The 25,630-nt window shown below is 42.4% G+C and overlaps 1 protein-coding gene across 1 annotated transcript in view; it reads left to right on the plus strand.

The window, feature by feature from the left end:
- The first annotated feature begins 270 nt into the window (after window positions 1-270).
- LMF2 (lipase maturation factor 2) overlaps window positions 271-25,630 on the plus strand; it is a 40,099-nt gene continuing 14,739 nt past the window's right edge. Inside the window, exons 1-8 of the mRNA XM_073619260.1 lie at window positions 271-465; window positions 4,460-4,713; window positions 7,987-8,015; window positions 8,719-8,915; window positions 13,117-13,295; window positions 14,502-14,637; window positions 16,316-16,450; window positions 23,679-23,784. Of these exons, the coding sequence (XP_073475361.1) occupies window positions 372-465; window positions 4,460-4,713; window positions 7,987-8,015; window positions 8,719-8,915; window positions 13,117-13,295; window positions 14,502-14,637; window positions 16,316-16,450; window positions 23,679-23,784 (1,130 nt within the window). The 5' untranslated portion in view covers window positions 271-371. The remainder of the gene's footprint in view (window positions 466-4,459; window positions 4,714-7,986; window positions 8,016-8,718; window positions 8,916-13,116; window positions 13,296-14,501; window positions 14,638-16,315; window positions 16,451-23,678; window positions 23,785-25,630) is intronic.

A 25,630-nucleotide genomic window follows, 5' to 3' on the forward strand; every position in this document is an offset into this window, starting at 1 on the left:
ATAACTTTCAGTTGCTGCAATTTCTTGATATTAATAAAGCTTGTAAAATGTATACAAATGTAAAAAAAAAAAATCAGTCCATTATTTCCTGTTCCGTTTTTGGTGACTAAGAACACTTTTTACCGCTCTCAGGGGTTCTTGGACATTTCCATGAGGCGCATGCGCTCTACATACAGGACTGTCCAGCGTTATCCGGTGCTACGCCGCTCGTTTCATGTACTGCGCCTGCGCGGTAGGAAGTGCACAGTTTGAATGAGAGCCACACGCATGCGCTGTGCGTAGGGGCGAGCGGCGCTTTGTAATACGCATGTGCGAACCGTCCACGTTGTGACTCATCCAGTGGAGCTGCAAAGAGCGGAAAGTCTGCAAGAATGGGGGAGCAGCGTGTGGTGCGGGGTGCCTTCCTATGGGGGATGAGTGGGATTTACCTGTCTGCTTTTTTGTCCCTGTATACACAGATTCCAGGTATGTGTGTGCATGCCATAGTGGGGAATAATAATGGTGTGTGCTTGCAGATGGTATAGAACGCCCAGTCCTCACACATATAGGCGGTCATTGATACTTTACTTTGGAGCAGATCACTAGGTTTGGTAACAAAGGTGGGTTCAGTGCTTGTTTCATTTATTGCATTCACAGATGTTTTCTTAGTACACTTGTTCCACTACAAAGTAACTAATGTACATTATTTAGCATTAGGATCATTATGGTTTGCTATGTATGTATGTGTATATATATATATATATATATATATATATATATATATATATATATATATATATATATATACACACACACACAGAATGATCCTGATGCAAAATAACATGTACAATAGTTTGTACTGTAACAAGTGTGCTAATAAAATATCTATATATAAATCTCTCTCAATTTTATAAGTAATAGAATCAATTTACACATTGCAGCTTACTAGTCCTTAAAGCTGTAGTAGACTTGAGTTTAAACTTGTCCCTACAAGGAAGCTTATAATAAAGTTTTTTTACCTTGAATATCTCCTAAACTTGCGCCGTTATGTGCCTGAAAATAAAAAATTGCGCTGTTTAGCGGATGCTCACACTAGCGCATGCGTAGTATGCTCTGCATTCAGTGATCTCAGAGAGCGCCGTGCTGCAAGGCTGACTTCTGTAAATATGCATGAGGTTGACGTCATTGTGGCGCAGCCTTTCAAACTTCTGGAGGGGGCGAACCTGGAATAAAAAATCGGGAGAGGTGACAGCTCAGCACTGGAGGGTTGCATGTGAAAGGTCTGCCTATCAAATAAAATGTTGACCTTCACACTGAAATGTAACTTTGATCCCCTTACTCCCCCATCCCTACACATACACAGCAACGTGAAGCTACCCTCCCCCCTCCCTTTTATTTAAATTTATATATACACATTTTCAAATTCCATGTTATGGCAATTCAAATGCTTTGCAATTATTCCCCCATCCTCCTCCTAGGTGAGAATGTAGTGCTCCACCTCCTGGTGTCTCCTGAGATATGCACATATCCCAGAAGGCATTGGCTTCCATATTGCAGATGGAAAGAGAAGGGCAGGTCTGGCTTCACATCATTGGGGGCCGCCGCCTTAACCCAGAATAGACAACTGGCTTCCGATGATATCGCGGAAGAAGATTGCAGCAGGGCACCCATCATTATATAAGAAGGGGTTTTTAAAAATGAAAAGGGGGGTGGAGGGGAAGTTCCCTTTTAAAAGGGCTGTCCCCATTAGTTTCCAGTTTGTCTTTTTTTTTTTTTTCCCTGTTTATTTTTACCTGCAAGCAAAGTTTTAAAAATAAAAATACATTTTTCTTACTTTGTAAATCTTCATTCCACTATGTCAAGATTGTTTTACTAAGTAAAATCCTCCAGAACAGATGCTCCAAATTCACTATAAAGAAGTACTCAACACTACAGCCATATATCACATGTATGTCTGCAAAAGTGTGCAAACAGTGCTGTGATCAACAAGTGTTACTGTTTAAGCCTAATTAGCGTCTACAGTTTTGGCCCGTACACACTATGAGAAAATCGGGCGAACGGTCGGCCAGTTTTCCTTGATATTTCAAACTAAGTCGGAACCGAGGATAGAAATAATGTACAACACAGGGTTTTTTATTAGTTGTTTCTGATCATATGCAGTCTTTTGTATCACACGGTACACGTTAAAGTGGAGAATTTTTGGAGAAAATTTTTTTTTTTTTACTCACCTCTAAATGCCTGTTGCTAGGGGGTCCCTCGTAGTCTGCCTCCTTCGGTGCCTGGGCTTCTGACCTCACTTCCCTCAGCGAAGGAAGGGAGATCGCCTCTCCCCCCCTCCCTCTTGTCAATCATCTGGGACACGTGACCGGTCCCAGATGATTGCGGGGCACAGCTCGCGCATGCGCAGTGGGTGCCCGGCTGTGAAGCCACAGCCGGGCGCCCACAGTTAAAATGCCGGCTCCACTGAGTTGGGGGGGGAACCAGCGGACCTTTGATCCCCCCGCATCAGTGGACCCTGGGACAGGTAGGTGTCCGAATATTAAAAGTCAGCAGCTACAGTATTTGTAGCTGCTGACTTTTTTTTTTTTTTTATGGGAACCCCGCTTTAAATGAAAGTTGTTCATTCTGTTCCCGCATGAGAACAATTTTGCTATTTGTTCCTTCTGAAATTTTTTCGTCTGGAAGGTTGGAATCGGCTGTGGAAAGTTGTGTTCGCACTTTTAGAAAATCGTACGATCGTTGCTGACGTGCTATTGCAATGGTATTTTCTAAATTTGGTACGATAAGATGGTTGAATAAATAAGTGTAAACGTGCTGTGAAACATATTACACTTGTAAATCTCAATACTGAGAGCCCTCATGTTATAGTGCAAACAGGTCTTTTACCAAACATATCAAACTTATTCCAAAAAAACAATTCAAATCAAGAAAAAAAGTGCAACAAACTGTTCATATAATTTTTGATATGTAAAACGCTCAAGATAGTCCCAAAAAAACTCTTCTGTAATAGCTCAGGCAAATTTTAATTGTGTCTTCAACTAAAACAATAATAATAAAGAAACAAAACCAAAAAAATCTTCTTGTGTTGATCTCACCACACCTTTGTGACAAACCACCACCACTTATGTCCAAAATGACTCACCAGATATCATGTTGGTGCGGCCAGCAACCAACGCATTTCCTTTCTAGGTAATCCTCTGCAGAAACCATACAGGTTGCATATACATTTTCTACCAGGGATGAGAGTTCTTGATACAAGCACTAATCCCCAAGATACAATTATAGAAATTGGGCAAGCGAGGATGGGAGTTTAAAGGTGCAGAATTAATTAACTTTGAAAAATGATCAATTTCATCATTTTATTGAACAAACATATATAAAATTGAAAATTATTTTTTAAAAAGAACCAGCACATAAACATCATGCGGTCGCAGTACAAAGGTTTGTTTCCTCAAACACGTGCAATCCTTTCCCGATGTCACAGATCTTTCAGATCCTTAGGTGCCCTATGTTTAAATGTAAAAGAGAAGACTTTGCATAGCATAAAAATGTTTAAAAAGCCTCAAATTTATTTAAAATAGTGCACTCATATAAACGGTGTCCAGATCTGTGACATCGGGAAAGGATTCCACGTGTATGGTTTCTGCAGAGGATTACCTAGAAAGGAAATGCTTTAGTTGCTGGTAGAACCAGCATGATATATTTATTGTTTTTTTATTGTTTTTTTTTTGGGGGGGGGGGGGGGGTGAGCAGTGAAACACAGAGAAATGCTCTGAACCAGAACATAAATATCATCCAAAACCTGACAGATGCTGGAACCCTTTCTCTCGCAATTCCAAGCTACAAAAAAACAAAGTTTTGGGTTAGAATTGGGCTTTATGCCTAGAACTAGCAGAACCCTGACCTGTTAATCTGTATATAGCAGTAAGCTGTAAGCTATTACAGCTACTGGAATGTCGTTGGCCGTAGCTTTAATTTATACATCACTTGTGTATTTAAACCAGCATTTCTCAACCATGGTACCACGGAACCCTGGTGTGTGGTCTCAGCTCATAAGAGGTGCCGTGCTGCTTCTGGTATTTTCACACGGTGTCATCTATTTCCATGGTTCAGGTGGGCTGGACCACAATGGAAACATTGAGGCAGTTTCAGGGTTGGTGGCATTCACTGTAGCTGTAGTGAAATGAAAGGGGGAAACTGAGAACACAAAAGTGCTGAGGACTCCGATTTAGAGGTGGGTGGAAGGCTCTGATGTGAAAGGAGGCGGGAGAACTGAGGACTCTGATGTGAAAAGTGGGGAGGAGGAGGACGAGGACTGAGGATGTGAAAGGTGAGGGACGCACACTAATGTTAAAGACGGTGTGTCTGAGAACTTCTGATGTGTGGGGGGACTCCATTTTAGACTGGGCTGCCTTTGAGGTTTTGCACGTATTCAAAGGGAGTTGTGAATATTTCTAAACGGGTTCATTTATCGTTTCAGGATTGTATGGACGTGAAGGAATCTTGCCTGCTTGGAGGATGCTCCGCTTCACCGGTAAAGGATTTTTGGAACAACTGATGGACTCACCTACTCTACTCTGGTTAGGTCCCAGGGTAGGACTGGATACAGAGCAGGGACTGGAACTCCTCTGCTTACTAGGAGTTCTCCTTTCTTTGGGTGCTATGCTTTTTAGTGTCCTTCGTGATAGCCTGGTGTTTCTTCTGCTGTGGATCCTCTACTTATCTGTCTATCAGGTGTGTTTGCCTCATGTATCCAGAATATGTACCCCTTTATTACTGAAAAGGGTCAGACTGCTTAGACTTGTTGCCAGCTTGGCATATAAATGAAAGGTTAGGAAGTATGAAAGGTTTAAGTGGAACTTTAGTCAGAAAATTAAGTCCTGCAAGATCACTTCAGGCTGGCCCCTTTTGCAGGTAAATCTGTAAAACATTAAAAATAAGTGTGTATACTTTCATAATCCAGGAATACACTGTCTCACCCTGCTCTGCACATGCTCAGTTGTTCTCTATTTTTAGGCACTTTTACGCACTGAAGAATTTGTAGAGACAGATCTTCTGACAGCCTTAAAGAGGAATTAAACCCTCTTATCCTTTACTGCCAAGGAAGTTGCTTCTATTTAAACTGCAACTGCCATGATGCTGCACATGTGATCAGTTATGACACCAGCCATTTGAAGGTTTAACAGTTTGGTTGAGGACACAAGCAATTGTGACAGTTAGTAATCCCGGCATTCCAGGAATGTAACTTTTTTGAAACTGTTAAATCGATGGGTTTAATTCTGCTTTATAATTGACTTCTGTTCAGGTGCTCTGGGCTTCAGCAAAATGGCAGCCTCCGATGAGAAAAAACTGGAGCAATGCTGGAGGCAATTTACAGTGCACGCTCATTTTGGTAGCATATTTATTAATGTAGAATGTATTTTCCTTGCTAAAGAAAATTATTTTGTATTAGTTGTTATGGGTGTTGTTCTGCTTTAAAGATACGGATACTTTTTTTTTTTTTTTTTTCTGTAAAATGGCTACTGCTGACATGTTGCTCAGATGCTGAGTTCTTACCACCAGGTCCCCTGAGATAATTCAAAGTGCTGGTACTCATATCTTTGCAATTTCAGATCTTTAGGAAAACATTCCAAAGACTTACAATGATTTAGTTATAGGGCGTACACACGGTCGGACTTTGTTCGGACATTCCGACAACAAAATCCTAGGATTTTTTCCGACGGATGTTGGCTCAAACTTGTCTTGCATACACACGGTCACACAAAGTTGTCGGAAAATCCGATCGTTTTAAACGCGGTGACGTAAAACATGTACGTCGGGACTATAAACGGGGCAGTGGCCAATAGCTTTTATCTCTTTATTTATTCTGAGCATGCATGGCACTTTGTGCGTCGGATTTGTGTACACACGATCGGAATTTCCGACAACGGATTTTGTTGTCGGAAAATTTTATCTCCTGCTCTCCATCTTTGTGTGTCGGAAAATCCGATGGAAAATGTCCGATGGAGCCCACACACGGTCGGAATTTCCGACAACACGCTCCGATCAGACATTTTCCATCGGAAAATCCGACCGTGTGTACGGGGCATTTAGTGTTTTTGAGTGCTATTTTTAAAATGGTGAAAACACTTGGTTTATGTAACCTAAACCTTACATGGTTGGCATTTATCCAGATGGTCATACACGAGTGCCAAATACCGGTAAATAAAATGAAAAGATTACTGTTGCAGATGGTGTTGGTAGCATTATATTTGAGTTATCGCTGATTTTCTAACCTTTTCCAGGTATCGTAATCCTGCTATTTTGCTGTGTAACAGAACAACTAGCATATAATAGGCCAGCCTATAAATCCTGTCCGCATTGGTGCCACCCAAGGTAGAGTGTTACAGTAAAGATACTGTGTGGTACCAATGAAAGCCTATGCATTGTGTTCATTTCCAGTTTTATTTAAAGGCTAAGATCACCTTTAAAAAAGATGATTGCACATTTTCTTTACCTGCAAAAACAAGTGCATTTATTTTTTATTTTTTCCTCAGGAGCCTTCAGAGGCAATTTCAGTATTCTTCAGACACTGCCAACAGCTTTCTGCTCATACTGCTGTACGGGTGTTCTGTTTGACAGCTATAGGAAGTGTTAATAAAGAGCGCTCACCAGCGACCTTGCAGTCCATTGAGAACTAAAAGCCATCTGCTGCGGTGGCAGACAGGACTTTGTAGTTCGTTTGTTCATTCATTCACAGATTCCTGTGAATGAATGATGCAGCCCTGCACAGCCACGCTGTTTTTAAAGCGGAGTTCGAACTTCCGCTTTATCCGATTCCTCCCCCCTCAAGTGCCACATTTTGGCACCTTTCAGGGGTGGGGAAGGGGGAGCAGATACCTGTGTTTTTACAGGTACCCTGTCCCCACTTCCGGGAGACTGGGCCACTGCAAATTACATCAGCAGCTCAGTCCGCCTCCTCCCTCCCCTTCTGCCAGGCCAGTGAGAGAGCGCAGCGCTCTATGTGCAGTAGGGACCCGGTCGTGAACGTGAAACGCTACACTCCTGGGTTCCCTTACCCACAATCGCAACGGCAGCACCCAACCAGCCGATGGAAACATTAGCTGTGGTGCTGACATCGTTGGACTCCAGGAGAGGTAAGTGTCCTAATTTTAAAAGTCAGCAGCTACAGTATGTGTAGCTGCTGACTTTTAATTTTTAAAGGGGCGGACGGATCTCCGCTTTAAATTATGACATCATGTACGGTGAGAGAAACCCTCATCTGCTGTCGTGGGGGGGCGGTTTGTGAGGTGCCAGGACTGGTTCATAGTAACATGTTACACACTAAATATTGGTGTACCATATTAATAAAGGGGAACTGCCTTTAATATAGCTCAGGGCGGATGTTGATGTGGATTTTAAACTCACATGTAGCCAGTGAAGTGAACAGCCACAGGTGATACACAGGGATGAAACAAATCTCCCTACATAAGTTTTACATGTATATCTGCTGTCTTCACCTTTATATATTCTTTAGAATTCTTATCATGGTAAGAATTTTAATTCCCTCATTCAGCAGTAGGAGTGTCATTCTGACACATTCTGTGTGACAGCTGATTGGAGGAAAGGCACACCCCTCCACATTGGCAGAAGAAGTAAAATGCTTTCAGAGCTGTACTTTGACAAGGCAAGCTCAGTGCTAATCTATTTATAGCAACCTCCCAAGACGCACATTCCAGGCTGCTTTTATCTCCCATCTCTGAGAACTTGTCAGAAGTTATGCTGATAACAGAGGTACGGAGCAGCATGAACACAAGGGACTTAGTGCTTCGGAGAGAGATAAGAAAACACTACAGATATGTGCTTAGGTCAAATTTCATGAATCGGGTTTACATCCACTTTAAGTTATTGAAATGTAACGAAGCTAGCAATTCAGAAGGCGACTTAGCTTGCATGATAGTTTTGCCAAGCTCTTTTGCAATTGGGATATTTGTATTTAAAACCATATTTTCTATTCTGTTTCTACAGGTCGGACAAGTTTTTCTGTATTTCCAATGGTAAGTGCTTCATTTGCAGCAATCTGTTTCTATAAAGCCCAAACTAAGGACATTTTAAAAATCCTTGGGACACAGCCCCACTGCAAGGGTTAAAGCGGTAGTAAACTGGAAAAACAAAACTCGAGCAATGACGTCACTCCTGTCCATGCAGGCGGGACTCGTGAACATGGCATGGTTCTCTCAATAGACAGCATGCCGTCCATTGAGCGTGCAGTGCAAATGCACCAGTGATGTCACAGGCTAATATTATTGTAACTATCTTCTAAACAGTGCATTTTTAGGAGATATTTACTGTACCTACAGGTAAGCCTTATCCGCTTACCTGTAGGTACAAGTAAAGAAGGTGGGCTTTCCTACCACTTCAACTGTTTGTTTAGTCAAGGGGATAATGAAAGCACTTGAACTTCCGTTCCCCTGTCCCTGTCCTTTCGGCATTAACTCATCCAATGCAGGGCTATGAATCTTGATGATGTCAGGACCTTAGACTGCACTAGTGTGGAAGAGAAGGCACTGCAAGGACCGGTCTAGCAGTTCAGTGGATCGGAGGAGCTTCTTTTCGACGCCTCCTACACCTAAATGAGTGATTAACCCTTGCAGTGTGGGCGCAGCCCCTGTGCAAGAGATCATTAAGTTTCCTGGAGTTGGGATTTAATGAATGCAACCCATAGTGGAACAGAATGTTATTTTCTATTTATTATTTCAGGGACAGCCTTCTATTAGAAGTAGGATTTCTAACAATATTGGTGGCTCCACTGCATGCTTTACGTTCAAAGACAAATACCTGGATTCCTCATGATGGCATCACATTCTGGCTAATTCGATGGCTGCTTTTTAGACTTATGTTTGCATCTGGAGTTGTAAAACTAACTAGCCGGTGTCCCACATGGTGGGGTTTGACAGGTGAGGCCAGTTGTGTTACTTACTTTCATTTTTCTACTATTCTCCTTTTGAAATTCTGCTTTTTTTTTTTTTATTTTTTTTTTTTTTTTTTTCCCCATCTTCTAATCTATACAATTATGACTATAAAATGTTGCTTCTTCCCTATCACCATTCTCCTTCCTTGGATATTGGATCTTCATTCTTTACTATGTTTCTTGTCAGAAAATGATGGGAGCATTTTAATGGGCAGGCATAGATGCCATTCCTTACGAAGTGCTTTTTTTGTGACCTCAGTCCTAGAGGTTTGGCAGAAAGGGGTACTTTGTCTAGTATCTCTGATCTTTATACCAGAGCTTCTAATATCCTACTGCTAGGGTGGACATGGATGGATCAAAATTCAGCTGGTTAAAAGATGAGTTCAACTTTGGGAACATGTTACACCCTTTTTTAGGCTGGAACATGTAACATGTTCCCACTGCTGCAGCCGCTCCCCACTGCCCTCTCTCCCTGTAATAGCAGTACTGAGAGAAGTTCCCCGTACTAGCTGTCACTTTTTTAACCACTACCCCGGACCATTTGGCTGGCCAAAGACCAGAGCACTTTTTGCGATTCGGCACTGCGTCGCTTTAACTGACAATTGCGCGGTCGTGCGACGTTGTACCCAAACAAAATTGACGTCCTTTTTTCCCCACAAATAGAGCTTTCGTTTGGCATTTGATCACCTCTGCGTTTTTTTTTATTTTTTGCGCTATAAACAAAACAAAAAATAGCGACAATTTTGAAAAAAAATTATTTTTTACACTTTGCTATAATATCCCCAAAAAAATATATTAAAAAAAAAATTTTTTTTCCCCTCAGTTTAGGCCGATATTCTTCATATTTTTGGTTAAAAAAAAAAAATCACAATAAGCGTCTGGTTTGCGCAAAAGTTATAGCGTCTACAAAATAGGGGATCGTTTTATGGCATTTTTATTTAAAAAAAAAAAATTATATATATATATATATATATATATATATATATATATATATATATATATATATATATATATATATATATATATATATATATATATATATATATATATATATATAATTTTTTTTTTTTTTTAAATCGCTGATAGCTGCCATTACTTGTGTGTGTCTAAGTAATGGCGGCTATCAGCGATTTTTATCAGGACTGCGACATTATTGTGGACAGATCAGACACTTTTGGCGCGATTTTGGGAACATTCACATTTATACAGCGATCAGTGCAATTAAGAATGCATTGATTACTGTGTAATTACAGGGAGCTGTGATCAGTGTCCTGTCGCTAGGCAGAACAGCTAAATGCTTGTTTACATCAGCATTTCCCCGTTCTTCCTCTCCGTGAGACGATTGCGGGTATCCTCGCAGACATCGAGTCCGCGGGACCCGCGATCACACCCACGGAGGTCGCGGCGGGCGTGCCCGCAAACCGCTTCTTAAAGGGCAATGTACAGGTACGTTAATCTGCCTGTACGTGCCCTTCTGCCGACGTATATCGGCGTGAGCCGGTCGGCAAGCGGTTAAAAAAAAAAACAGCCGCGTCATTCATTCACAGAGCTCTGTGTATGAATGAACTACAAGTCTCAACATCCTTTGCGGCTGACGGTACACAGTTCTCAATATACTACCCTGGCGCCGTTGAGCGCTGTGGTAGTTCATTGATTCTTCTGTCAATGTGAAACTGCCTGGCCATACAAAATGTGGGCAGGCAGCACACACTTACTGTTTATAGGAGTCCTGCATGACAACCGCAATCTGCAGATCATGGGTGCAATGCTTTCCAGGCTCCTATGAGAAAAAAAAAAAAAAAGATGGTAAATGCACAATTTTTTCTTATTTTTTTTGTTTTACCTGCAAAATGTGCATTTATATATTTATTAAAAGCAAACTTATCCTTTTAAGCAGGGACTGGATGAATTTCTATCTCTCTATGGTTGTTCCCACTCGACAGAGTTTGATTTATTGATTGACTTCTATCAAATAGGAATCTTGGCACACTTGTCAATCAGCAGCTGCAGCCACTGATCAGTGTATTCAAGGGAAGAGAGAAGAGCAGCGCCATCCAAGTTCAGTAGATAATGAATTTACAGGCAAATGTGAGACAGCAACTTTGTGTGTGAACACATCAGCGCTTTTGGTATATGTTTGATCATCGGCTCTGGAGGACGACTCTGTCGGTGGAAGGCAGTACAGCCAGTGGTACTGGCTGCGCTTGTGGCTTCCAGCGCTTCCTGGTGGCTCAGGTGCACTTGGAGATGTCCGGCGATGTCACTTCCACTTTCGGATGCCTGCGTTTTGGAGCATGCGTGCCCCTTTTTTCAGGCAATTGGAGTCGCACACTGTAACTTGCTGACTTGCATTTGCCAATAAATTCATGATCTGCTCCACTTAGATGGTGCTGCTTTTTTTCTCTTTCCTTGTATATTTGCAGAGTCCCTTCTAGCTCATTTAGGAGCTCTGCAGCCATCTAGCACCAGGAACTTTTACTCAAAAGAACTTTTATCCTCAGCCTTGTGAACTGTTATATACAGACCCCATACTGGGCTCTCTGTTTTCTGTCTCATACCAGTTCCATCATGCTTATAGTGTGCCAATGTTGTTTGCATTGTCTTCTGATCAATGTATTCTGATATATTATTTTCATTATCTTATAGTGCAGCGCTGCTAAATAAATTAAATTACTCCTCAATGGTATAAATTCGTATATATGCAAATTTCTCAAATAATATGAAACATCAGTCCATAAATAGAAACAATAAGTGTCTATTCCACCGCTGTGTTCCTCCGTCCTCCAACAGAAAATATTCCCCAAATTGTGCACACAGTCACCAGCTGTAATACCTACTCACCTCAAGAATGAGTTCAGTGAACTCCGATAATGGTCTCTTTCGTTCCACTATGATCCTCAATCTCCCTCCTCCACACCCAGACTTCTGCTCAGCGTCAGCTCTCTCATCTTTGTAACCTCAAGGATGACTTCAATGGATTCAGATAATGATCGCTCCTGTGTGAAAACCCCGCAACAATCAACAATCTCATTCCTCCACTGCCAGGATTCCGTTCAGCTACACATCTCTCAACTCCGTTGTCACGTGTAATCACAAACACAGACTACATAGTGCTCTCTGTATACTTATTTATTAAAAATAGCCCCAAGAAAGGCACACTTACAAGAATTATTTTTTAAATTTGCATGTACATAAAATCTCTTACGTCCGTGTGTGTGCGTGTGTGTGTATGTATATATATATATATATATATATATATATATATATATATATATATATATATATATATATATATATATATATGTACTATATTAGAGCCCTTAACCCTCTATTTATGTATTACAAAAACCTCATATTCATCTATGGGCAGCTTTAATCTGTGTTTCTCTGTGAACTCATGCCCCTTAAGGCCTGTACACACGATACGAAAATCTGATGGAAAAATTCATACGACGAGCTGTCTGACGATTTTCGGATCGTTAGTACAATGCTTTCGACAGGCGATTTTTTTTTTTTTTTTTTTTTTTTTTTTTTTTTTTTTTTTTTTTTTTTTTTTATTCTGTCGTACTAAAATTTTCGCATTGAGTAACCTCTTCACTTTTGACATGAGACTAGCATGCCACAAAAATCTAAACCTGTGTACGAGGCTTTAACTACTTAAGGACCACTTGCTGTCGTTGTACATCAGCTGTTTGAAGAGGAATACCATATAAATTATATAAATATATATATTTATATAATTTATATTTATGGGGTTCTAAGTAATTTTCTAGCAAAAAAAAAAAAAAATGATTTTAACTTGTAAACACCAACTCAAAAATAGGCCCGGTTCTTAAGTGGAACACAAATTGTGTGGGTTGTTTTTTTTTTTTTTTTTTTTTTTTTTTTTCTCCTTTTAAGCAGTGAGTAGAATCTTCCATAGGAGGCAAGCAATGATGGTAGTGTTGGATAATGTGGAAGGTTTTTGTTGTTGTCGGTGTCCCTGATATACTGAATTCTTTCCAGGTCAGACATTAAACTGTATGGGGAACAAAGGGAGATCCCTTATGCAGAGGTAAAAGTTTATTTTGCCACAGTGCAGAAAAGGGCATTGTGATACGTGTGAAAATAATAAAAAAAACTTTTCAAGAAATGATCTTATGTTTTTAGTTATGTATTCATTTTTACAATTGTTCCCTCTTTCTTAGCTCTTACCTATCACTATGAGACCCAGTGTATCCCAACTCCAGCTGCCTGGTTTGCCCATCAGCTTCCTGTGTGGTTCCAAAAATTATCAGTAGTGGCTACATATGTCATAGAAATTGGGATTCCATGGCTTTTCTTCCTGCCTTCCCGAAGGCTTCGTCTTTTTTCATTTTATTCTCAGGTAAGTTTTTATTATGCAATATAATTTTAATTTTCAATACCAGTCTACAGAATGCAATCTGTAGACATTAATATTTCACTGTTAGGCTACATTCATACTAGGCTCCTGTGTTGAGCAGCTGAAATTATCTGGGAAGTTTAAACAATCTTTGTTTTCCCAGGTTAAGTTCTCTTGCCTTTTTTTTTTTAATGTACTTGCATCCAGGCAAGTACTAGCCATTGGGACTACCAGGAGTTTCCCGGTGGGCCTATGGCTCAGTGGGCCAGTTTTAGGCTGTCAGTTGGCATGTCTGTCCCAGGCATTCAATTACAATACAGTGTCCCAGAATGAAACTAACACAGCTAGCCACCCTGCCAGGTACATTGTACTACCTGGTTGGGAATGCCTACCGCATGGCGTCTAGCAACCAGTGGCATCACGCACACACAGTGAGGCCCCCGCATTCAAAGCGGAGGAGGCCTAGTGCTAAATTCCACCCACCTCCTCCTCAATCTTCTCTGGTCAGGTGCCGCGGCATGCTTAGCTTCAAAGGGACGGACTCGATGTTGTGATTGGAGGAGCCCGATGGTCTGATTGGGCACCTGGCACTGTCACCAAAGGACTCTGTTGTTTCTCCGGCCGGGAGATGGATTGGAGGAGTTCCACCTCCCTCCACCTGACTAATACCTCTTCCCCTCCGGTCCTGAGATCATCTTCTGTATGCAGAGATAGGCTGCAGACTTCTTCTCCCTGCCTGACTGAGGGACCTGAGAGAGAGAGAGGTACTATTGGGCTCATCACCAGGAGTTTGGGGGTCTGGGCATTGGGAGGCAGCTGGTTACAGAGTTCTCCGGTCAAGAAGCTCAGAAAGTGAGTCGGGCCCCATCTGGTCATATACCACCCCCTCCACACCTGGTTATATATACACCCACCCCTCACCTGGTCATAAACCACCCCCACCCGAGTGGGCCCCCAAAAGCTCTGGGTCTCCGTATTACTAACAACCATTATTGGCCCAGAGTCGGGAACTTCGAGCTATTGGCCTCCTGTTTTTGTGTGTGCTTGCAAAATTTAAGTGACCTCTGGACACACAGATTCCATTCTCCCCAAATGCTTAATTATACCATTAAACATATTTTTTTGTATTTAGAAATGTCCTAAGAATGCATACAATGCAAGTTTGTTAATGCCGATGTGAGTTAATAGTTTCCTTCTTTGCTTTCTTAGGTTCTCTTACAGGTTCTCATCATACTTACTGGAAATTACAATTTCTTTAACCTGCTTACCCTGGTTCTTTGCATTCCTCTTCTGGATGACCAGCATTTAAAAGCAGAGCAGAAGGCCAAAAAAGCACAGCAGAAAGGTGACTACTGCCTCATGGTACTTAAGGATAAGTCCTTTAAAAAAAAAAAATAAATGCAAATTTTTTTTGATGTAAAAAAAAAAAAATATGCATTTATGTATTTTTTGTAATGGACCTGTAAAGCATTGCGCCCACGATCAACAGGTCGTGGGCGTAAGGCCACAGTCTTCCAGACTGTCTGTGTATCTACCTGGCTGTACCTCTGACATGTTGCAAAAGGTGAACATCTCCTTTTAAGATGATAGCTATCACAAATTCCTAACTTTCATTTAAGGTGTATATGCAACATGCTAACCTAACCAGTATTCCAGCTGTTTAAAGGGGTTGTAAACCCTTGAGGTCCTATGCATTAAGGTGAAAAACCTTCTGTAGGTATATATATATATATATATATATATATATATATATATATATATATATATATATATATATATATATATATATTATTTTTTTTTTAAATAAGAAAACGATTCACAACAGCTTAATAAATCATTGTGGGAGAAATTGTATCTTAGATCCTTCCATGACTGCCAGAAGGAGTTGTAAAGTCCAGGTTTTTTTTTTTTTATCTTCATGCTTTCTATGCATGAAGATAAAAAAACCTGTGTGCAGCAGCCTCCCCAACACCCTCTAATAATTACCTGAGCTCCCTCTCTCTGCCCTGCCATGTCCATGAGTGTCTTGGCCGTCTGAAACTCTCCCTCCTGATTGGCTGAAATACAGCAGTGGCGCCATTGGCTCCCGCTGCTGTCAGTCAATCAAGAGAGAGAGGGGCGGAGCTTGGCTGTAGCTCCATGTCTATATGGACACACAGCTGTGACTCAGCTCGGTGCAGCAAGCTGCTTACTGTGAGGCACTCAACAGGAGGGAGGGGCCAGGAGCACAGAAGAGGGGCCAGAGAAGAGGAGAATCTGGGCTGCTCTGTGCAAAACCCCTGCACGGAGGAGGTAAGTATAACATGTTTTTATTGAAGATAAAAAAAAAGAGACTTTACAATTACTTTTAGCTAGTTCAATTAAAGAGGAAGTGTACCCTGGTGGGTTTTACTTCCCCTTTGTTTCCTTGCAAAGGTAAAGCATAATGGGCTACTATGCATCGCATAGTAGCCCATTATGTGTCACTTACCTGACACAGGATCCTGCGATGTCTCCGATTTCCTCACTGGCAGCGAGCGTTCATTCTTCACCCCTCTTCCTTCCGGGGCCTCGAACTCCGGCCGGAGTCGCGTGACATCACTCCCGCGCATGCGCGTGGGACTCGCCAGTCACGGCATGACCACAGCTTGAAAATGCACAGCGTGCCCTTTCAAGAGTGCGCATGCGCCCGAAAACGGCATTGTTCGGGGAAATAGTAAATCTCTCCTAAACCGTGTAGGTTTAGGAGATATTTCAAGCACCTATACAGGTAAGCCTTAATCTAGGTTTACCTGTAGGTGAAAGTGGTCTGTAAGGGTTTACAACCACTTTAAGCTTTGGCAATAAAACCTAGAAGCTGATTGGTTACTATGTACAGCTTCACCCAGGTTCTGTGTGCACCAGTTTTACTAAATCTCCATGATGTCCTCTCCTGTGCTTTAATGCAAACGATGCACAGATGGGATTAGGATCAGGTTTGCGTCTATTAATTCTGTGCCTGTGTTTTTTTTTTTTTTTTTTTTTTTTTTTGTTTTTTTTTACAGGTCGGGGGTTCTCTGTAAAGTCTTTATTTGTTGTGCTCTTGGATCTCCTTGCTTTCGGGTTACTTGCTTTCTGGACTGTTAAATATTTTGATCTTCAAATCAACTTGGAGAATTATACTGTGGAATCCAAAACTGGTAAGTGGCCCATTATATTTTTGTTTAGCAGATTAAGTTTCAGAATTTGTTTTTGTTTTTTCTTTTAATATAGACCAACAGTTTCTTTTATATTCTATCTTAAAAAAAAAAAAAATCTTTCTCAAGTCCTCTTCCAGGACGGCACACCTGAGAGATGAGAGGCTCCTCCCCACAGGAAACACAATCAATCGACAGCTGTTTTAAGTCCACACCCTTCCCCTTGATCCTCAGTTTTTGATTGTTTCTCCCTACACGGCGAAACTGTTTGTTTTTTTGTTCCAAATGACCGAAGCCTGGGGCTGGTGGTCTCCCCCTGGGAGCCAGACCAAATGCCTGAGAAGCCTCTGGGTCTGGCACGGTATATTTATCCTTCCCGCCGGGGTTCCCCTATCCTTTCTTCAGGGGGGGGGCAGCAGAAACTGGGAAAGCTCCCCTGAGAGCTGAAGGCCCCTGGGTACAGTGGTGTACCCAGAACTTCAGGGGCCTTTATCCTGTCTCCCCCCTTACCTGTCCGGACATCCGTTCAGACGGGGGTGCTGGCCATCGGTTCTTTCCAGGGGGATCGTATCCCCTGACTCCTGGGTCCCTGGTAGCTAACGTGGGCTGCTGGGGAGGGCACCGCCTGAACGACATGCGTTCTTACCCAGAAGGGAAGGCTGAGAGTCAGCAGGAGCAGGCGCCCACATCCTCCTTTCGAGGAGGCACCAATTCACTATGGTGAATGTCTGCCTAAACCACCTCAGATGGGAATGAGGAACATACGGCATTGCCCCCCCCATGTGTATATACTGACTGGACAGTGCAGGACACAGCCTAACCTTGCAGCTCCCTAAGGGGACAGCAGTTGTGGGGGGGGGGGGGCCCTTTGGCGGCTATCCTCCTTGCGTGTGGACCATAAGGATGGAAAAGCAAGCCCGGTGGCTGTGGCAAAAGGGGAAGACAACGGTGAGTCAAAAATCCCCCAATCCCAGCCAGATGGTTTCTGGGCATTTGAGATAATCTCCCCTGGGGTCTGGATTCAAATAGCCCAGAAGCTTTTGCTAAAGACACCAGCCACAGCTCCCTCTTACATCAGAGATGCTGTATGGTGGACAAGTGGTGCAGAGGAACGAGTGTGCCTAAACCACCTCAGATGGGAAAGAGGTAGGTAAGGCATTTTTTCCCCTTCCACCTGTGTTTACTGAGTGGTGCAGTGCAGGACCTGGGGTCTCCATAACAAAATAGCCCAGAAGCTACTGCTAAAAACCACCAGCCACAGCTTCCTCTTATAGCAGAGACACTGTGGTTATCACAACAGTAGGTTGCCAGCCTCTCCCTACATACCCGGTTGTGGTACATTAGTAGGGGTGAATACAGCAAAGAGGGTGACCTGGTAGAACAAAGAGTTCCTTACTGGCCAGGTATACCACTGAACAAGTTATTAATGGTGCAATGGTTGAAGGATTCAGGAGTAAGCTCCCTTGCTCAGCAGGTGCACTAGGTTATCTGGCCCTATTAGCCCAGCTGCTAGGAATCTGCTTAAAGTTGCTCCAAGATGCTTAAAAGCTGACCTAACTTTCAACAATGTGGCAGGGACCAAGCTTCTGTGTGGCACAGTAGGGGTTCCCTTGTGACAGATCCTCCTTTTGGGGGTTGCTTGCTATGGGTAACTTTTCATAAGCTCCAACCTCCCACTCCACTCTTACATTTGTGGTTATATTTTAATGCAGGGGGTAAGAAAAACCTTTTTGTTGGTTTGGGCTACAGTCCACTCAGTGACAGATCTAAAAGCGATTTACCATAAATCATTTTCCTATATCCTTTGATTAAGGATTTTCTGTGCAAACATATGCAAGAGCTAGATGGCTATATGATTGCTTCTTTAAAGGGCTGCAGGTGGCTATTTACCTCCAGGCTAAATTGGTAACCACCCTTTTTAGAGGTCTTATATTGGTCTCTAGGGCTGGGCTCATTGAGACTTTAGTTACTGATCAGCCCCGCCCGTGTATGAGCTGGCTAGCGTTTGCTCAATCTACTGAGGTAAGGTAAGACAACAGCTACTATAGTAAGGTGTCCAACCATTTTAGGATTGGTTCCTTCACTGGTGGTGAAGGATTAGTATCTACAGCCCAGGCTATGCCTATGAAATTGCCCCTGTTTGGTTATTTCATAAAGGGATACACCATGACTCCTTCTTGGCTGCTCACCAGTAGACCTCAGTAGTGAAGGTTTGTCCTTGCTGGGGTGTTTGGCAGTACAACTAAAGTACTCATTGAGATTTGTGACATCTCTGAAGCTTGTTGGGTGTCCTTTATATCCTAAAGGTACTGCTTTGTTTGGCTACAGATCCGAAAATACAACAGGGAAGGTAGTCTGTACTTTCTGGTTTTGTGCCGCACGCCAGAAACGCACATCATTGAGTCTGGTGATGACATTTCTGCTCATAACTGTTATATTGCTGCACATCAGACCTACACAAGATTGAGGTCTGTCTGTGGGGTTTTTGTGTCCTGTATTACTGCCTTATTGGTTGCTTATCAGAAAGGCAGCAGGAAAGATTGATGGTCCTGATTTGTCGGGCTCCATAACAGAAGTACAAATTGAACCTGTGCCAGGGGTAGTACATATACTGCCTTTGGTAATCGGTACAGCACCATAAGGTGGCGTCGTGCTGATTCAGACAGTGCTATTAAGGGCAATAGCTGTCGATTTTAGACATGCGATTTGACATGTGAGTCGCATGCCAAATCGCTTTAATATGGATGTGCTATCTCTATTCAGAATTGTTAGATTGTTGCACATCAGAGATATACAAGATTGAGGTCTGTCTGTGGGTCCTGTATTACTGCCTTATTGGTTGCTTATCAGAAAGGCAGCAGTGATGATGGATGATCCTGATTTTGTTGGAAAATACAAAATTGAACCTGTGCCAGGGGTAGTACACATACTGCCATTGGTAATCAGTACAGCACCACAAAGTGGCCCGTGCTGATTCAGACAGTGCTATTAACGGCAATGGCTGCCAATTTTAGGCATGCGATTTGACATGTTGAGTCACATGCCAAATCACTTGAATATGGATGTGCTATCTCTATTCAAGATTGTTGTTGCACATCAGACACATACAAAATTGAAGGTTGCCTGTCCTTTTATGTCTTTCATTTACTGCCTTATTGGCTGTATATCAGAAAGGACACAACAGTGAAGGTTGTTTGTCTTTTTCTGATTTGTTTTTGCTGCTCAGCAGGGAGACACATTGAGGGTGATGACATCTCTGCTCAGTATTGGTATATGCTACACATCAGACATACACAAAGATTGAACATTGTTTTGTGTCCTGTATGTCCTTTATTTACTGCCTTATCGTCCGTATAGCAGAAAGGCACAGCAGTAAGTGGTGTTTCTCATTGATCTTCCTTGCTGTTTCTTAGGTACAGGTAAAAGCCAGTAAATTAGAATATTTTGAAAAACTTGATTTATTTCAGTAATTGCATTCAAAAGGTGTAACTTGTACATTATATTTATTCATTGCACACAGACTGATGCATTCAAATGTTTATTTCATTTAATTTTGATGATTTGAAGTGGCAACAAATGAAAATTCCGTGTGTCACAAAATTCGAATATTACTTAAGGCTAATACAAAAAAGGGATTTTTTAGAAATGTTGGCCAACTGAAAAGTATGAAAATGAAAAATATGAGCATATACAATACTCAATACTTGGTTGGAGCTCCTTTTGCCTCAATTACTGCATTAATGCGGCGTGGCATGGAGTCGATGAGTTTCTGGCACTGCTCAGGTGTTATGAGAGCCCAGGTTGCTCTGATAGTGGCCTTCAACTCTTCTGCGTTGTTGGGTCTGGCATTCTGCATCTTCCTTTTCACAATACCCCACAGATTTTCTATGGGGCTAAGGTCAGGGGAGTTGGCTGGCCAATTTAGAACAGAAATACCATGGTCCGTAAACCAGGCACGGGTAGATTTTGCGCTGTGTGCAGGCGCCAAGTCCTGTTGGAACCTGAAATCTCCATCTCCATAGAGCAGGTCAGCAGCAGGAAGCATGAAGTGCTCTAAAATTTGCTGGTAGACGGCTGCGTTGACCCTGGATCTCAGGAAACAGAGTGGACCGACACCAGCAGATGACATGGCACCCCAAACCATCACTGATGGTGGAAACTTTACACTAGACTTCAGGCAACGTGGATCCTGTGCCTCTCCTGTCTTCCTCCAGACTCTGGGACCTCGATTTCCAAAGGAAATGCAAAATTTGCTTTCGTCAGAAAACATGACTTTGGACCACTCAGCAGCAGTCCAGCTCTTTTTTTCCTTAGCCCAGGTGAGACGGTTTTCGCGCTGTTTCTTGGTCAACAGTGGCTTGACACGAGGTATGCGGCAGTTGAAACCCATGTCTTTCAAGCGTCTCTTGGTGGTGGATCTTGAAGCACTGACTCCAGCAGCTGTCCACTCCTTGTGAATCTCCCCCACATTTTTGAATGGGTTTTTTTTCACAATCTTGACTAGGGCGCGGTGATCCCTATCGCTTGTACACTTTTTCTGACCACAGTTTTTCCTTCCCTTTGCCTCTCTATTAATGTGTTTGGACACAGAGCTCTGAGAACAGCCAGCCTCTTCAGCAATAACCTTTTGTGTCTTTCCCTCCTTGTGCAATGTGTCGATGGTCGCCTTTTGGACAGCTGTCAAATCTGAAGTCTTCCCCATGTTTGTGTAGGCTTCAGAACTGGACTGAGAGACCATTTAAAGCCCTTTGCAGGTGTTTTGAGTTAATCAGCTGATTAGTTTGTGGCACCAGGTGTCTTCAAAATTTAACCCTTACACAATATTCGAATTTTGTGACACACGGAATTTTGGATTTTCATTTGTTGCCACTTCAAATCATCAAAATTAAATGAAATAAACATTTGAATGCATCAGTCTGTGTGCAATGAATAAATATAATGTACAAGTTACACCTTTTGAATGCAATTACTGAAATAAATCAAGTTTTTCAAAATATTCTAATTTACTGGCTTTTACCTGTATACACAGTAGGGGACCCCTTGTTTGTTCGACCTGAAAACTGCTTTTCCTGCGACCTGTGTAATCTTGAGGTCTGTGGTTCCGTAAGCAGGGACTGCTGGAGACGCTGCGACCTGGAGTCGCACAGTCACGAATTGTACCCTTTGGAAGCCATAGTATATGACTTCTCATGCGTCTTGCAGTCCCAAGTGGCAGGTTGGGTCGCACGGGTGTGGGAACCCTAAGCTTATCTGTCCCTTCTGGTTCAGGTTTTGCAACGCAGCAGGAATACTCATTGTGGAGTTATTGCCTTATTTTGCAGTAGACCAGAAAGATCGCAGCTGTAAAGGCTGTCTGTTGTTTGTTTGTTTTTATGTTGCTGCACAGCAGAAGTACTCAACATTGAAGCTTGTTGGTGCTTTCTGTTTCATATTGCCTTACCTTAGGGCACTTCAGAAAAACACAATGCTGTAGGTTGCTTGTGTTCTTTCTCTGTTGGTTCCATGTAACTGCACTACAGAACTGCATAACAGGAAGGATTGTCTTATAACTGTACTTGGTGGTTCGTCATAAATACGCAACATAGAAGTTTGGGTCTTTCTGTCTTCTCTTTATAGCCTTGTTTTGCTGTACATCAGTAAAACACCACTGTAAAAGGGGGTTCCCGTCCTTTCTGAATTTACCAGTTATGACCTAGCTAGCTGCACTTCAGAAATGCGCAGCATTTAAGGTGTGTTTGTGTCTTAATGCTTACATATTGGCCGCACATCAGAAAACCAGACTGTGAGGTTCAGATTTGGGTCTCTTCCCATATTTGATATTTTGGTTTAGCTAGTCACACTCAGATACACAACATTGTTGTCTATGCTTGTGTCCTTTCTGTCTAAATCTATTGTGCTATGTCCGCAATCTATGATTTTTTTATTTGTGATATTAATAATACATGTATCACCTTTTTGTATTTCAGCCTTCTCTTCCGTGAAAGGGCCAGGAGTTCTGGCTGCAGATGTCACATGTCAGAAAGCCTCGACCCCTTACATTCAGGGATGCCAGAGCCATTTCCTAGGGTTGAAGCCCAGTAGCGTTATGGGTCACTGGAGGAAGGCGATAATGAATCGCCCTGTTTAAAAAGAACTTAGGAAGTTCGGTTCAGAGGTGTTTTATGGCCTGAAGATGAAGTATAAAGATGTATACCCGACCAAATAGGTTACAGCTCGGTGCATGGCCTTCATTTTGCCCTTCTAGCAAAACTAGATGTAGCAATATAAGTGTTCTTCTCCTGCTATAGATGTTAATCTCCTGAGTAGGCTCTCAGGCGTAAGTAAAACTATAGATTGGGCATGCCTTAAACCCAGGGATTAAGTTTTTGTTAATCTATTTCCCTTAAGTAGGTTTCCCTTCAGTCTTTGCTGACGTAAAGATAAAAATGAACAAAAAGGGGTTGTCTGTCAGGGCCCCCCTTTTTTGGCAGTTTTATTTCCCTGGACAGGGTTGTGTTAAGACAGGCCCCCTTATGGATCAATGTAGTGTCCTTGTCTTACAACACAGGTCTCCGATTAATCTTTTTAGTGGTTCTAAACAGCACCTATAGGCAGAATAGGCCATTGTTGTTAGATGTGTGACAGGCAACATTGATAACCTACAAGTTTAACATGTTTTCTGATTCCATCTTTAAGAGCCCACTCCACCTAGGTCCTGCATCCGAAACAGAGAAGGCAGGGACACCGGTGGAGTAGACCGGCAGATCAGCCGCATGATCCAGCTAAGATACCTTCATCAAGCATATGGAGTAAAGGTAAAGCTTACTGCAGAACCGAGGTTCGCCAAGAGGGTCTTGCAGTGGTCCCACCCCAAGGTAGGCCTGAGGTACTTGATTATCCTCTCAGGTGTGCCGTCCTGGAAGATGACTTGAGAAAAGTACTAGTTACTTACCGGTAACTGTCTTTCTGGGAAATCTTCCAGGACGGCAGGCCTACTTCACACCCGTTGGAGGAGGGAAAATTTTAGAACGCTAGAAGGTGAGTGCCTATGAGGAATGATTTCCCTTGTGAAACAAGTTCAGGAGTTACTTCTCTACAAGCTGAGGATCAAGAGGAAGGGTGTGGACTTAAAACAGCTTTGATTGTGTTTCCTGTGGGGAGGAGCCTCTCATCTCTCAGGTGTGCCGTCCTGGAAGATTTCCCAGAAAGACAGTTACCGGTAAGTAACTAGTACTTTTCTTTTATCTCGCAGCCTTTACCTATCATGACTTTCTTCAGTGGCTCAGGACGCTCCTCTTTCCATCTATCTGGTTAGCAGCTGCTTCCCTAAGTTGGGAGATTCTTAAAGGCATGTACAGGTGAGTATAACACTAGTAAATATACAGCATGTTATTACTGTGTCATCTTGTCTTAGAATAAAGTATCTCTGTGGACATGACCTATAGTGGAAATATTACTAAAAAAACCCCCCCCCCCCAAACATGAGTTAATTAGAAACAGCAAAGTCATAGGAAACTTTACTATCCATCCTTTTAAATTGTAAGGAAAGGCAAAACTTCTTTTTTTTTTTTTTTTTTTTTTCCCCATTTTGGATGATTTAGGAAGGATTTTAACCCCTGCTAACTAGTAAAGAGGGTGATTCTCCCTAACTGGGGCAGAGGCAGCAATGAAAACTGGCAGGTGTTCTATTCCCTCTCCACTCTATTCAAAACTTTAAGTTTTTTGCCTTTAGATATACTTTAATGGATTAATTACCAAGTAATGAGATCAATGGACAATCCAATTTGTTATAGTTGGTAACAGTAATTCCCACTCTATGATTTAAGATTTTTTTTTTTTTTTTTTTTACGGGTTTTTATTGTCGCATACGAAAAAGTATACACTGAACACATGGAAGTTGACATAGTTATACATACGTTTTAGGTATACCCGAACATAATACTCTGGGAACAGAAATGGGATCAAGACTTCTCAATTGTATACATTCCTCATATTTTCTCATTCGCATATGACTGTAAATTATGTATATTATTCTGGAGTCAGCCTGGGGCAGGGTTAAGAAGGGGTTAATTGAAGAGGGCAGGTACTTCCCCTTCAGACCTGCTTATTACCAGCTGAGTTGAAAATGTCAGAGAGGAGAAGTGTGTTTGGAGAGAGATGGCTGTTGAGCTATCAAAGCTGAGAGGAGCTTGAAGCTGGAAGGACCCCTGTTACCTATGACTTGATCCTGCTGGGTGAGCTTGCCTCAACTGGGACTTTGCTATGTTATATGCTGAGGCTGGGATGCTGAGCATTTAAAAGGACTGTCTTATACTGTGTTGTTTGAACTGCCTATAAAGACAAAGTTTGTCAATTTTCTGTTGCTTTTTGCTGAATAAAGCCTTTTAAGTTGACTGAACTGTATGAGCCAGCTTGTCACCCCCTGATCCCTTACAAATTGGTGGAGCTATGCATTGGGCAGTTTGAGGGGTACAGGCCAATCCCATGTCCTTGGTGAAAGCTGCACAGGCTGTGAAGTCTTCAGAACAAGCCATGGAGGAGCTATTTAAACAATTAGCAATGGCTAATGCCCAGGCAGTCACTGTGAAAGAAACCACTTACTGAGTGAGCAGATAGCAGCACTGCAAAAGGCAGTGATCCAGCAGGCTGAAATAATGAAAGGTGACCCCCGGAAGGCAGTGCACCTGACTATGCAAAAGTTGACAGCCACAGATGGTGTGGAAGCTTATATGGCAATGTTTGAAAGGATTGCAACAAGGGAAGGTCTCCCTGAGAAAGACTAGTCGGATGTGCTGGCTCCTTTCCTGACTGCAGATCCTCAACAGGCCTATTGTGATTTGGCCTCTGAATCAGAATGGGACTATAAACTGCTTAAGGCAGAAATCCTAGCCAGGCTGGGAGTGACTGTGTCTCTAAAGGCAGACCGTGTTCATGATTGGCGCTTTGACTGAGCTAAGCCTGCCCGCGCACAACTGTATCGTCTACTGCACCTGTTTCAGGATTGGCTGAAACCAGAGGAGAAGACCACCACTCAGATTGTAGAGTGAGTTGCACTGGATTGCTTTTTGCATGGTCTTCTTAAGGAGCTGCACCGATGGGTTGCTCAGTCCGAGCCTCAGTCCCTGGAAGAGATGGCTGCTGCTGTCGAGTGCTACAGTTGTGCAGAAAGTGTCCAGGAGAGTCCCTCTATTACCAGAGAGCTGG

This window comes from Aquarana catesbeiana, linkage group LG03 (genome assembly GCF_042186555.1).
Source record: "Aquarana catesbeiana isolate 2022-GZ linkage group LG03, ASM4218655v1, whole genome shotgun sequence".
Taxonomy (NCBI): Eukaryota; Metazoa; Chordata; class Amphibia; order Anura; family Ranidae; genus Aquarana; species Aquarana catesbeiana.